At 41.0% G+C, this 15,389-nt stretch overlaps 1 protein-coding gene across 1 annotated transcript in view; it reads right to left on the reverse strand.

Moving 5' to 3' along the window:
* COMMD1 (copper metabolism domain containing 1) overlaps positions 1-15,389 on the reverse strand; it is a 75,277-nt gene that overhangs the window by 37,091 nt on the left and 22,797 nt on the right. Inside the window, exon 2 of the mRNA XM_082049257.1 lies at positions 11,571-11,852. Coding sequence (XP_081905383.1) covers positions 11,571-11,852 — 282 coding nt within the window. The remainder of the gene's footprint in view (positions 1-11,570; positions 11,853-15,389) is intronic.

A 15,389-nucleotide genomic window follows, 5' to 3' on the forward strand; every position in this document is an offset into this window, starting at 1 on the left:
CTCCACATAATACAGTTTGGGAACCCAAATTACAATGCCATAATCTTCATGAGATCTCCATTGGTACTATTTATTACAATTAAATCATTAGGAATGTGATGATGCAGATGAGGATTCAAATTCAGCACAGAGGTCCTCTAGTTGTGCAGGGTCAGGGTAAAAAGCACTAGAAACTTTTGTCCTTAAGACAAGAGGCTTTATACCCTTCTTGGGACTTAAAAAAACACTGAAAAAGTGACATCATTTGTATGGTTACTTTTAAAAGTGGAACTATATTTCAAGCATTTATTAATCAAATCAAGCATATACAATTTAAATTATGCTTTCCTTGTCTTATTAGCATATTAATGAATATACATCAGCGAGTTGTACTAAAAATATATTGAAGATTTGCATGTCTGATTATCTTTGTGGAGCTTTGCAACTGACAACTTGAAAGGAGGACAGAAAAAAACCACCTTGTGTCAAGGTCTATGCAAAATTACAGCTTAGAGATGTTCCTTAATCAAAGGGTTGCTTTGTATCTTTTATAAGCTAAAATGAATATGTCTTTCTAAATGAAGAAGACTTTTCTTGGAATTATGTTCAAAGTAGTCACTTCCTCAACTTTTAAAGCAGTAAATAGGACAATGATGTCTCAACCAAAAGCACTGCCAGTGATCTCCCAACATCTCCTTTCACAGAAAAGAAGGGAAACATAATACTTCTACACACTGCCTCAATAAGTATTTTCAAAACAAGCAAAAAGTAATTAAAATTTAATAGGGGCATTGCAAGGAAACACGGAAAGCTACTTTGACAACAAAATTCTTGGCAGCAATCAACTTCTTGTAACCAGTGAATGAAAAAGGAAAAAAAAATACACTGGGGAAAATAATTGGAAAAATAACAGGACAGGTATTTCAATCCTGTTTCTCATTAATGACCATGATGAATGTGTGTAGCTGAGAAATTTTCTAGAAACAAAGAACACTAATGCTGCTAAAATACCAAGATTCCTTAGTTCCTGCGACCTTATCAAGTTCCCACCTCCAGACACCATTTTAGGTAATTTCCAAATCAGATACGTTCTCCACACTTCTCCAGAATAAATCTGCAATATCGAACCGATCCAACAGCTGCGTATCTCATTTTCTATTCCTCCTCCATTCTTTGAAGAAACACTGGTACTTTGAAGAGGTTATCCTTAGCACTCAAGGAACGCTGCTTTACTTCTCATGTTCAAGAGACCAAAGAATGACCCATTTTAGATCCTAGCTAGCAAACACCTATGTTTAGGAGAGCATTTTCTAATGGCACGGCAGAGTTCTCAATTTCTTTTCTCAATTTTGCTCTCACCCTGTCCCTTCAACAAACTGATCCAGACCAAAAATAATTTGGGAAAAAACAAAAAGGGCGTGGAGAGAACAAAAAAAATTAATTTGGACTCAGCCAATTTTGACTTTCAGTAAATGTGTAACTACTGGCGTAGCACAGAGATGAAAATAAGTAGCAAAGGTCAGGAATTGTTTAAGTCAAGGTCACTGCAAGAAAAGGATCCATAACCTGAAGCTACCATTGAAGACCCACATGTGCTTTCCCATGGCAGTTCAATTTATTGCCTTCCTTTCAGTCTGGTACTAACAAGATGAAGGTCAGCACACTAAGGTGCACCATAAGACAAAACCAGTTAATACGGAGGTAAGCAAACCTGCAAATGCAGATGAAATGTTTAAGCTTCTTCAGTGCAAATTCCCACCAGTCACCTGCTGACAACCTGATCTACACAACATGGAAGCTGGTATCTGCAGAAAGAGCCTTGTTTCCTATACTGTTAATTCACTCCTACGCGAAGGGGCATGAGCATCTCCCAAAATTTTTTTGGTGGCATCTAGAAGTCCATAGGTACCACTGCTGGTGGCATGAACTGATACGAGCAACAGCATCTACAGCAGGAGAGAGAGTTTTGTTTTTATACAGACACAGCGCTAGTATTCCAAGAACTTCACGTCAATTAACTACATTTCTGCACAGTGCGCTCATAATATCTCAGCATTGATGCTCAGTTACTGATTGCCCAGGACAGTTTTGTACACCAGCAAATTCCAGGAGCTACCAGTGACATTCCTCAGCTAGAGATTCTGTAAATTGAAAGGTAAGAAGGAAAAAAAAAGTGTTTATCTTTTTTTCATTTTTAACTATGACGCTACATACGAGTAGAAGCACTAGGATGATGGAAAGCCACAGCATGCTACAAATTAGAAGAGAAATATCTCCTCGATAAAAAGATTATACTGGGAACTGCCTACATATTGCATCCTCCTGTGCCCATGCCTTCTGCTGCCTAATGTATTAATAGAACTGCTCACCACGTGGGAATTCAATTCATGAAGAAAGGTGATAAAGCAAAGGTGCTGGAAGATAACATACAAGCTCCTCAAAAGAAATGACACAGGTTCAGTCTTCCCTCAAAAAGCTAATACATCCAGAGAAACAGGGCAAGTTTAATGGTACGGTTTGCTGTGATTTTGCTTTGCTACTGTGAACTGTGTTGGGTTTTTTGTTGGATCAATTCTTGCACAGCCAAAGCTGAAGTCCAGGTTTTATAACAAGTATATATATATATACACATATATGTGTATATATGTGTATATATGTATCTATATATATTCATGTATTTAATTAATATTATATATACCTATTTTTAAGATGGGATAGTAAGAATCCAAAGGATTAAGCAGCAAAGAAGGGTGTGAGTTTCAAGCATTTCTACCCAATTACATGCCAGCTTTCCAATTTTCTATCCTCTGATACTGTCTCCTACAGCAGCTCTTCCTAATTAAAATAAATTAAGAACATGTTCTTATTTACACCCCTAAACACTACTATTCCAGGATCTCAAGAGAGACCATGACAAACCTAGAAGGATCTCCAAAGAGCTTTTCAGCAGCAATGTGGCATATTGTCAAGAGTGGGAAGGCTGGCCAACTGGCAAAACAACAATTTTAAATGTACTTGGCCAGGCTAGGCCTGTAAAAACAAGATGCTCTGTCAGCCAATGCAGCGGGCACTTATGTTCGTAACAACTCATTTTTTTCCCTGAGTTTTCTAAGAACAAATTACTTTCTAACGTTGACAGCCAAGTAATTTGAATAATATAGACGGCCAGCAACAGTAGAGCTAAGATGCAAAGAGGCCAGTTGTTTTGATTTGCTGTATACAGACTATCCAGCAAGGAAATTCCTCTTCTCTTTGAAAATCAAGCAAAACTTCTTACTTTTGTTAAAGAGAAGCTAGTGGTAATTTTTGGTTCTTCATCCATGTTCCCCTTCCTTGAAGGCCTCCTGGGGTAAATATATTTCATAAAATATATTTATTCTGGGATTTATCCCAAGAGAAATTATTTCGAAAACCAGAACACATTCACTTTCACACCCAAACTACATGCTGCTGGTTTTACAAAAGGTGGGCAATGTCAAAATAAATTATTAACTTCTATATATTTACCTGTAGGAGGCCTCACACCAGCAAATGTTCTCCCTGGGTCATCAACAGTTGGCAACATGACATCCAATAGACCAAATCTTTGCATCGCAAAGTTGCTTTTTAATAAGCCAGCAATGGATCACATTGGCCAATCATGGTCCCTCTGCCTCCTCCTCCAGGCTTGGTACAATGAGAAATGGCAGCATTTTTTAATCTACCTTTCCCATTTCAGTTTTATCTCACCTTCTGTGAATCTCCAAAGACCCTCCACTTGAGACATTAAAGCACCATCTTTTCAAGCCCCACTCTATGTTTCACCTCATTTACAGCCTGATTTTGCTCCAGCAAGTCTGAATCTCTAGCTGTCTGGTAGACTTGAGAAATGCAGAGCCGCTCCCCCACCCTCCAGCTGTGACCCAGGCCAAGCCATGGGCTCTGAAGAGACAGAAGCTCTGACTACGCTTGTTTAAGAGCAAGGTCATGCAGCCAAATGGTGCCAGTCTGCATGTGGCATTTTGTGGAAATGCAATGCTTTAATTTGCATATTTTTGGTCAGTCTCTATACAGCTACAAGCCCATGATGGTGGGGAATTGTATGGACAGTGGACTCATCTGTGATTACTTACATGACAGCAGCAGTGCAAGCGTCACATTGAAACTGCTATGACCACCTACCTCAAACCAGGCAATTCGTCTGGTGATGGAAGGCACAGTTTCGGGTCTCCAAATTACCCGGTTAATGCAAAGTGATGAGGAAGCACAAGAAACTCATAAGCATCCTCTAAGTTTTGTAGTGACCCAGGAACTTTCTTATTAGAGAACCGAGACAGAGCTGTGGAGGTTTTGAAGCTCGTCAGCCATCTTTGCTTCTAACCTCTGCAATGTGTTTTCTTTAAACACCAGGAGCTTTTTTTGTGCCCACTCACACCCTCCCCAATAAAACATCTAGTGTCACAGTTCCCAAACCAGCACTCCCAGCCTGCTGAAACCCAGCTCCTCACTTCCTGACCCCCAAGTTCACGCATTCAGACTGAACTAAAGCACAAACTACAAAAGCAACGCTCTTAGCTCAATCTTCCACCTGAGATTCGGGGAACAGAGAAGGAACTGAAATGCATATAATTACTGGATTAAACAAAGAGCGTGAAAGCATCCGTTTCACCTGAAAGTCTGTGAGGTAAATGCTGGGGCCTGTTGTGGCACAGACCCTGGCAGTGTGTCTGACCACAGTGACTTTATCCAGATTGAGTCCTGAAGATCTCAAAGCCTGCACTGCTGCAAGCTCTTAGGGAAACCTACCCTAGCACTGCAGGAATAGCAAATACAGGGTTGTAACGTTATAAAAATACTTTCAGTAGGGGAGCCAGGATGAGGACCGAGAGCTGTGAGCTGAGGGTATGGTGCCAAAGGAGCACTGACTGCTGCTGGGGGCAACGGAGCTGGTAGGAAAACAGGGCAAGGACATCCAGAAAAGCCACAAGCAGGCAGGGATAACACAGGGATTGTAAGAAGGAGGAAGCACGTGTCCTTCTGACTGACTCATAGATGTGTAGTGCCAATTCCAGAAAAAGGCGTAGCTGAGTGATGAAATGCACTTCCTGGAGACAGTTTTCAACAGGCAGGTCTGCTGAACCCAGCTGCTCCCATCACAGCCTCACTGTAGTCTCTATCTGAAGGCTGCAAGAGGCAGCTCTGGAGGCTGTTTTATCAAAGCTACGCAACAATTTATCACTGCATGAGAATGCCAGGTTGACGTTAGATTGCAAAATATCTGTTGAACCCATGAGATACATAACAGATGGCAAGCTGCCTGTCACAAGGTCTAAGACCTCAATGTATTATCTGAGAAGGTTAAAAATTTCGAATATGCATTGAGGCAGATGAAAGGTAGTAAATATGCATCATTATGGTAACATCTATCTTCATACTGCTCACCTTCAGTTAACACAGAATTCTCCCTGTAATACCTTGAGCTCTGCTACTATCAAAAATACACGTCTCACTTAAATTGTTCTATTTAACTATGTTGGCAAATCCAGTTCCCGAGTACAAACAGTTGACAAGAAATATATATGTGCGTGTGTGTGCTCATGCGTACCCATATGTGTGTGCACAAGGCACAAAATAAACAAGGATGGAGACTGTTAGTGCCATTAACTGTAGAATATCCTTTCTTCATTTATGATGAACAGGTGAGGTACTTGTCAAAATACAGTCAAATATATACAGTGGAAAAGTGACAGTTCAAGTCAGACATTATTTAACTAATATATCATTTTAATGCTCTTCTCTCTGTACCATATTACACTTAAAAATCCGAACAGCCACAAATAACAAAGTTCTCTTCTCAGTCCCCAAATTTCGCTTTGCTTTCAGGAGAAGGTGATGAAAATTGAACTGTCAAAGCAAAAGACTACTGAGAGTGCCATGTGGAGGATTAAGGAAATAACTGAGTTAAGTCAGCCAACTGTGTTCCAGTTTTCGCTGTGCTGCCTGACCCGACGCCCTCTCTCATTTTTATTTGCTTTCGCAATGTACTCCTTTATGTAACTGCTCCCTCCAGCTCATAAATTTCCAAGGTGAACAAAAGCTCAAGTGATTACATTTGGTTTGGCCACAAAGGTGATTTTTTTCCACTAATTTCTACTTACCGGGTTTTATATTTTTAATTACATGAAAGCATTAAGGCTCTTGCAGTTAAGCTGATTGATTGGGCTTCTAAATGCCCACACTTTCCCATTTTTGACTGGAACAATAGTTCCAATAATGTTACTAACTGCAAAGATTAAAATGGATTCAGGCTGGAAATGAAAAACGGTTGGGTGGTTGTTTTTCCTTCCCCTCTGCAGGCCACGCTGCCCTTATTTTGGTTCGGGTACCTAAAAATGCTTTTCATCTCCGTAAGCATCTTTTTGCCCAGACCAATATCCTATAAAAGGCAACTTTTTCTTTTCAGAATACATCCTACATAAAAAGGACTGGAAGTCCATTATCTGAAGTTCTTTCTGGTGACAGCTCTGAAGCAGCCTGACCTGGAATCATGCAGAAGCAAAAGCAAGTGCAGCCATAATCCTTCCTCCCTCTAGCATGAGTTTGCTCATGGTGTTGTCTTGATCTGACCGTTCTTCAGCAGTGAAAGCTATTGGTGGGGATAACTGCAGCCCAGGGAAACCAAGAGACCCGTGCTTACAAAAATGTGCAAAACACCAACAGATCCTCAGTGTCTTTCAGTCTGTAATCCTAGCAAGGTAATGAGATTCAGAGAAGCTAAATGCTAAGTTTCTTTATTATACTGTGAAAGCACATTCAACTTCAATATTTGTCAATGTGTGTGAATCAGCTTATCCTTTGTTTATAGCACAATTAATACAAATTTCAAACTAAAAATTGTGTAGAATACACATAATTAATGAGTCAGAAACACTTCTGATCTCCCAGAAGTTTACTTTGTGACCTATTTCAGTCTTTCCCAGAAGATCAAAAAGTCCCAAAAACTAAAAGTTGATTGAATTGCAAGCTTCAGTCCTTCAAAATCCTAGCATCATTTTACCTCCCCCATATAGCACATGGCAGTTGTCTATGCTCATTATGAATTCCTTCTACATCTGAATTATCACCTGTATTATTGGGTCTGGACCCAGCTGTTAGCAGAGGTTACATGTGATATACCTGAGGTAAACCCTGAGCTGACAGTTCTTACTTTTTGAGTATAAATTCTTGCACTGGAATAGGATTACTTCATCTAGTAAGCCCTTTCATGAGAAAGTATCTATCTCACCAGTGATGGTTTAAAATTACAATCAAGATACAGTCAGAACTAGGAAACATTAGACGTTGCAATTTATCAAACGCCTGTTAACCACTGCTTACCTATTCTTTAAAGAAAGATGTTTGTTTTAGATGAAGATGTAAAACCCTGGTGATTTCAGACTTCACAAAAATGATATGGAATGAGAAGCTGCCCTTTGCCCTTAAATTTCAAAGAAATTATCCTAATTTCATAACTTACATTGTGGTTTTTAGTATTTGATATATGGTAATATTTACTTGCCATATACCATTAACTAAGTATTACAACACCTCAGTCAGGTAGATGCTTTAAAAAAGGAAAGGTAAGAAATAAACAGTGTTGTGGAAGAAAACCCTCTAATTCATAATCCTGATGCAATTTCCTCATATCTTTCTGGGAAGAATCCTGCTGTGGAATCCCATACTTCATTTTAAATTAGGGCAGAAAACACTCTTTGCTCAGAAAATGTGCTTAACACCCCATAAAACTCCACTAAAAGTGCTATTACATGGATTACCAATATCTTAGACACTGAGAAGAGATGCATGTGAAAATACCCACTTTGTAAATAAGTTCAAGCATAAAAGCCAAGAGCAAATGCTCACGCTAACCGGTAACACTTGACCAATGTCAGATATTAAACTGCAAAATATATAATGGTGAAAGAAAGTAAAACTTCTTGCAAAGCAGCCCAGAATATTAGTGGGAAGAACACAGCCCCAAGGGAGAGGTACTTCTCATTAGGGAAGTAACATGACAATGTCCATAAAACAAGTTTAAATATATCTTAATGCCAATCCACCGGGCAAAACCAATGCATTTAATTTCTACTAATGATAAGGCCAGATATAAATTTGTGACTGAAATCTGCAGGTACCCGAACATTGTGCAGCAGCGACCGTTCGCCATATGGAGCAGCAAGGGCACGACAAGGGCGACTCTCCAGCTCACCCCACTGTCCCTCCCATCAGATTTGCATCCGGCTCAAATTTCATCCCAAAACAGCTTTACAGCGATGCTCAGAGAGGGAGAACAAGATGAAAAAGGACATAAAGATGGGGGTAAGGAGCTATAGATGTTTTAAGAGAAAGTCAGCAAGGTGTAAAGATACAGGAGGATAAAGCCATTGTGGAGAAGAAAAGATGGGCTGTTCAAAAGGAAATAATGGACTGAGTGTGATGAGCACTGAATATCACGAAGAGATTAAGGCAATCGCATGCTAAAGTGCAACTGCTTTAAGATTTTATTTTTAGCCATATTGTTAAAGGAAATGGGCTTTCAAAGCAGAGTACTTCATGGCTGGCACGTTCATCTGCCTTTAACCAGGATGCATAAAGACTACATTACCAGCACAAAGGAAACTTTAAATGTCACTGTAAAATCTTTACTGAAGAAGAGTTCAAACTGCAACTCACAGATCCTGAACCAAACTTCTCAAAGTTTGGAGCACTAGTATTTCCAAATGCTCATCATTAGAAGTGTTTTTAAGAGCACTTAAAGGCTACATGTTTTTTATTATCAGTAATGCCAAGGGTAGTAAGAATTAATTAATGCAAGCTGTAATGGGTTCTCAAACCCACAAACATCTCACTTCCATCAGAAAACATTCATGAAATTTGACAAAATTCATGTAAACTTGGTCTACTGACATTTATGAACCAGTTACATCAAATTCCCCATTTCTAGCCATATTAGGTCTAACACATACATTCTTTCCATCATGAAAGAACTGACTGATTAAAATTCAGAGATGGCAAGCAGAAAGCAAGGTTAGTTATTAAAGCAGAAGGAGCAGACACTTCACCAAACTGCCTGGCCACCTGCTGAGCGGAGATCTAAATCCAGTCCAGAGGCACTGAGAAGAATCAGAGCAATTTTAAATTCTGAAAAGGTACATTTTCTACAGGGTATTTCTTTGCTTCTCTTGAAGTATGTGACATATTAATGTCAATTCATTGCACACCAATACATTTATAGACTCCCCTGTTATCAAGCATCCAAATGAAAACAGTCTATTCTGAATAATTTACTCCTGAATCATCAGCCAGTTTGCTTCTACAAATCCAGGAGATCTTCAGCATTTGCCAAATCACATTGATAACTGACAACCTTTTAGAAAAGGTGTTCTCTCTGTTAAGTTTCTGAAAGGTACCAGCATATGTGTATTTGATGAGCTACAAAACTCAATATTTAGAACAGATATAAATTGCTAACAATAAAGTAAAAATACATATAAAGGCTATAAAACACGACAGTTTTAAGTTTGTGGGCTGGATCTGGTGTGCAAGACCAACTTGTTCAACCCTCAATAGTAAAGTTTCTATGACCATCTCTGCAGGAGGTTCCCAAACACATGTGAGAAGAGGCTGAGGGCTGGATGAACTGTTCTGGCAACCCACTTGCTGCTGGTTTGGTCCTGGGGTTTCCCCAGCTCCCCTGCCTCAGCCCATCAGGTGAACATGCTGTGGACTGCCTCAAACAAAAGCTTGTCATCAGACAACCTATTAAACCCAAAGCTAAAGACCATGTGAAACCACAGCCCCTCAAAATAAACACCAATTTTCACTCAGGCGGTGACAATCCCAATTACTCCATGATTCCTTCTCTAAGTACTAGTCTAATATCTGTATTCGCTCTGAGCATCAGACTTGCCGACAGCTCACTACTGCACTGTCCCTGGCAAAGGAGACAAAAGTTGTGCTCAGTGACAGTTCAAAAAACACATTCACACAACCACTTCCCTTGGTACGTTTGAAATATGAAGCTAAAATAATTCATTTGGTTTTGTTGTGGGGCTCTTCTGTAAGGGAAGTTACAGTGTCTTAGAAATGTGTATTCTTGCTTCATGTTCACATCCCCTTTCTCTCACTGCACAGGGTGGAAGAAATAGAAATGTACTGGCTGACTGATGTTACCGTAATAATCCATTACAGGGAGAAAAACAATTTCAAAACAAGAGTCACTAACTACATAATCTCCTGATGAAATACAACAGTGGTTCCGAGTTAAGGATTTTTTTTTTTTAATGAACACAGCTATTCTTCCCATTTGCTCAGTAATGTACTAATTCTAATGTACTCACAGTAACCTTTAAAAACAAAACAAGCCAACTTTTCCCATTTGTTACTAATACAATACAATTATTTCCAATCTCAAGATCCTGAGCAGAAGGCTCCAATTCTTTGAAGCTAGGAAAAAACCTAACAATGTGCACCATTATCGTATTCGTCACTGCAGAGATACACAAGTGGATGGCAGAGGGTCAGCACTTAGGAAGGGTCAGCTTTCAAAGACTGAGAGGAAAAGTGGACTAACAGAACAACAACATATACTGTCTCACTACGACCCCAATTTACTTGTACTTTCATTCTGGTCTCGGTATAGTTTCAATTAAATCATTCAGCCTGCACAGATTGGCTCCAGGTGTGTTTATATATATACACACATACACATTTTAGGTATACATAATCCAGGAAGGCTTTTGCTATATGCTACTAAAATATTATTAAATCCAAGGAAACCTGGTAAATGTTAACTATTAACACCAAAACCCCCGAACTAGATCATGGTACGATCTGCAGTAGCTACTGCTAAGAAATGAGGTTTTAAGATTCGCTAACACATTGCAGAGGAAAAAGATATCAAATTGAAACACGCTTCCTGTCAGAAAAAGACAGAAAAATTGAAGATGGGAAGCCATACCTTTAGCTGTATATTCATATGAATTATAAAGATTAAAAAGAAATGCAGCGTTCAGCACTGATAGAGCTATATATCTCTTTCAGGCAGATAAGCCCAGATTGCAAAATGTGACTAGTAATAAAGATGTACTTGTAACATGAAAATAGGTGGTACGTAAAATAGAGTCCTCCTACTAATTTGTCCTAAAACATTAGACATTATGATGCATGATCACCATAATTTGTGAACTTTATTCTTTTTCGGCTTCTACTTTGCAGATGTTAACTAATTTCATTTTTTTTTTTTTTAAAGTGCATGGAATACAAATATAATTTTAATGTAATTGCTAGTACAGCTGATTTTATGTTTGCTTTTTACATTCTCAGATTTTCCAATCTCAGCGTAAAGAAACCTGTTATTACATATATAAAAATACAAAATAATCAAAAATAGCATATAGTACCCAGAACATATCTTTGTATCCAAAGATGGACCACAAGTTCAAGTACATTAAAGGCCTGGTGGTGAAAAATACAATTACTTGATTTGGATGCAGTGAATTCAGCAATAGGTAAAATGCCTCAGCACATACATAGCTAAATCAGGTTTATATATTTTGCAAAAGAAAGCTTACCTGCCCATTTTTTCCCAATTCCATTTCAACTATTGCAACAGGGGTGTTTATCTGATCAATGTGTCTTGACTGTGACTTCAGATCCACTCGCCAGTTCATGTTTTTCAAGAAATTATCCCAACGGCTTTGATTGATCAGGCTCTCGTGGATCTTCATTCGGTGGTTCTTCCAAAATTTTGCAATGACAGCAGCTTGATCAGATGTGATGCCACCCTGTTTTTTGGTTTGGGCAGTGAGAAAAGCGTCCAGCTGATTCAAATCCATGTCCGCTGAAGCAATTGACTGTAGGGAAAATAAGAGGAGAAAAAGGAAAAAGGTTGCCCCAAACTATTCTTTAGCAGTTTAAGCTGAACAGTCTCCCGAAAGGTCACATCTTCAGGGTTTTACAAATACTGGAATTTAAAGGGATAGAATCATAGAACAGCTTGGGTTGGAAGCGATCTTCAAAGGTCATCTAGTCCAATCACCCAGATCAGGTTGCTCAGAACCCTGTCCAGCTCTGGAGCCCTCAGTACAGGAAAGACATGGACCTGTGAGAGAATGTCCAGAGGAGACCACCAAAATGATAAGAGGGCTGGAACAGCTCTGCTGTGAGAACAGGCTGAGACAGTTGGGGTTGTTCAGCCTGGAGAAGAGAAGGCTCCAGGGAGACCTTATTGTGGCCTTTCAGTGCTTAAAAGGGGCCTGCAAGACATACGGGGACAGGACATTTTTGTAGGGCCTGTAGTGACAGGACAAGGGGCAAGGGTTTTAAAGAAGGGAGATTCAGGTGAGACATGAGGAAGAAATTTTTTACAATGAGGGTGGTGAAACACTGGCCCAGGTTGCCCAGAGAGGTGGGAGATGCCCCATCCCTGGAAACATTCAAGGCCAGGCTGGACGGGGCTCTGAGCAACCTGATCTGGGTGAAGATGTCCCTGCTCATGGCCGGGGGGTTGAACTAGATGAGCTTTGAAGGTCCTTTCCAACCCAAACTATTCCATGATTTTGGGATGCTACTGAGGACTCCAGAGCTGGACACAGGACTCCAGGTGGGGTCTCACCAGAGCAGAGTGGCAGAATAATCTCCCTTGATCTGCTGGCCACGCTCCTTTTGATGCAGCCCAAGATATGATTGGTCTTCTGGGCTGCAAGTGCACATTGCTGGTTCATGCTCAAACTTTTATTCACCAGTATCCCTAAGTCCTTCTCTGCAGGGTGGCTCTCAATGCTTTCATTCCCCAGTCTGTACTGATACCAGGACTTGCACCCCAACCCAAGTGCAGGACCTTGCACTTGGCCTTGCTGAACCTCATGAGGTTTACATGGGCCCACTTCTTGAGCTTGTCCAGGTCCCTCTGGATGGTATCCCATCCCTCAGATGTGTCAACTGCATCACTCAGCTTGGTGTCATCCACAGATTTGCTGAGGGTGCACTCAATCCCACTGTCTATGGCACTGATGAAGATATTAAATAGGACTGGTCCCCATACAGACCCCTGAGGGACACCACTTGTCACTGGTGTCCATCCAGACTTTGAGCCATTGACCACTACACTCTGGATGCGACCATCCAGCCAGTTCCTCCGCCAGTGAACAGTCCACCCATCAAATCCATACCTCTCCAAATCAGAGAGAAGGATGTTGTGGGAGACCATGTCAAAGTCTTTATAGAAGTCCAGACATATGAGATCTGTAGCCCTTCCTGTGTCCACTGATGTAGTTACTCCATCACAGAAGGCCACTAGGTTGGTCAGGCAGGACTTGCCCTTGGTGAAGCTGTGCTGGCTGTTTTGAATCACCTCCCTGCCCGCCATTTGCCTTAGCACAGCTTCTAGGAGGATCTGTTCCATGATCTTCCCAGGCACAGAGGGGAGGCTGACAGGCTGATCGTTCCCTGGGTCATCCTTTCTACCCTTTTTAAAAATGGGTGCGATGTTTTGCTTTTCCAGTCATCAGGGACTTCACCTGACTGCCATGACTTCTCAAATACCAGGGAGAGTGGCTTGACAACTACATCAGACAATCCCCTCAGGACTCTGAGATGCATCTTGTCAGGTCCCAGAGATTTATGTTTCTTCAGGCTCCTCAAGTGATCACAAACCTGATTTTCACTTACAGCAGGAGGGACTCTGCTCCCCTAGTCCCCAAAGTTGGGTTATGGAAAAAACCTGACAACTTCCATTAAAACTCAATTTGCAAGTGCCTACCACTTATCCTAGATTCCTGCCCCTGGATAGCTGGAGGGTAATGGATCGGTAATAGTGATGAGGAAACTGGGAGCACGCTTGGCAACGCAGTACCAGTGCAGAATAACAAGGAGGCTTCTTATTGCGCACCTGGCCCCAATATGCCCTATGCATACCCAACTGGTTGCTGCTGGGAGCTGGGTCAGGGGTCTGGCACTGCTGTTCTGATGGTCAGATAGCTGGCCTGTATACACAGGGTGTTTCAAAAAGATGGGCCCAGTTTCAAAGGTGTATTGATTTCAATTATTTTGAAACACCCTGTAGCGTGCCCTCAGTCACGGTTGAAACAAGTGAGGAGACATCTCAGCTTGTTGCAGCATCCACAGTTTCATCAGCTGCCTCCATACCACAGACAAGGAAGCAAAACTGGTAAATATTGCACCAGTAAAGCAGAGTTGGCAGCACTGGCCACAGTGGCGTGTTGGCTGCAGCAGCAAGAGCACAAATCTTCCAGGGGACAGCCTGTGGTGTGCATGGAGCAGTCCTTAAAAATGCAACCACAGCTTCTTCCAAAGCATCAGTGAACTCTCTCAGGCTAAATACTATATTTGTGTTTTGCAAGGTAGTATAAGGGGTTATTTACTCCTCCTCCCTGCACAGCAACAGAAATTATTCTTCCCAAACCCTTTTTTAAATAGATATCCATTTTTTTCATCTATTTTTTCCAAAGCTGATAATCCTACAGCCTCAAACCCCCACTGCCTAACTGGTAATGGTTGCTAAATACAGCGGTGAAGGGAGGGGAGGACAGGAGGTGTAAAGAGGAAACTGCGGGTAAGTTTCCCCATCGTACTTTCAGGCAGACACTTTTACTTCATTCTCACCCAAAATGGATTCAGCTTGCCCTAAATGAACATGCTTCCTTTAAGCACGAGCAATATGGAGCACAGTAAGGTGAAGCATGGCCAACACTGCAATCCTTGGGATTTGCCTCAATTTAATTTTCCTCGACATGGTATTCCTACTGCTGAACCCACACGTTCAGGGAAATAATAATCTTGCCTTTTCAACCCAGTGGGTGATACCATGTGGCGTTTGGCCAGATGCATACTGTGCACTTCACATTTCTTGTTTGCGAAATTGGGCATTATTTATCTAAAAACCCATGGGTTAGCGCTCCGTGAGCTTGCTGAGGACATCAGACCTGCTGCTTCTCCCCATTTCATCAGCGATGAACTGTCGGTGGTGTGAGCTACTGGCAGGCCCTGCCACCTTCCTCTAGACCAGCTTTATGTCAAAGTACACTATCAGACAGATGTCAAAGTCCCACCAGGAGTGGCCTGAAATAAAACAGCAGGTAAATGTAAAAAAAACCAAACACACACCACACACACACAAAAAACCCCACAAACACAAGAACTAACCCAAAACAAAGAGCTCACGCATCACCCAAGCAACAGAAGACAGGAGCAGGTTTGCTGCTTTGAAAGGAGTAAAGCCAACACTGTGACATGCTCAACCTTCAGCAGATACTTGACCATATCCTTCTTACCCTGAGGTTTTTTCAAGAGAAAAGGACACCAGAAACAGAAGCTTTTGTAACATTTTTAAGAAGAGGAAGCACTGCCTTCGGTCGTTCTCACAGTGGATT

Source organism: Streptopelia decaocto (genome assembly GCF_964273445.1).
Source record: "Streptopelia decaocto genome assembly, chromosome: 3".
Lineage (NCBI taxonomy): Eukaryota > Metazoa > Chordata > Aves > Columbiformes > Columbidae > Streptopelia > Streptopelia decaocto.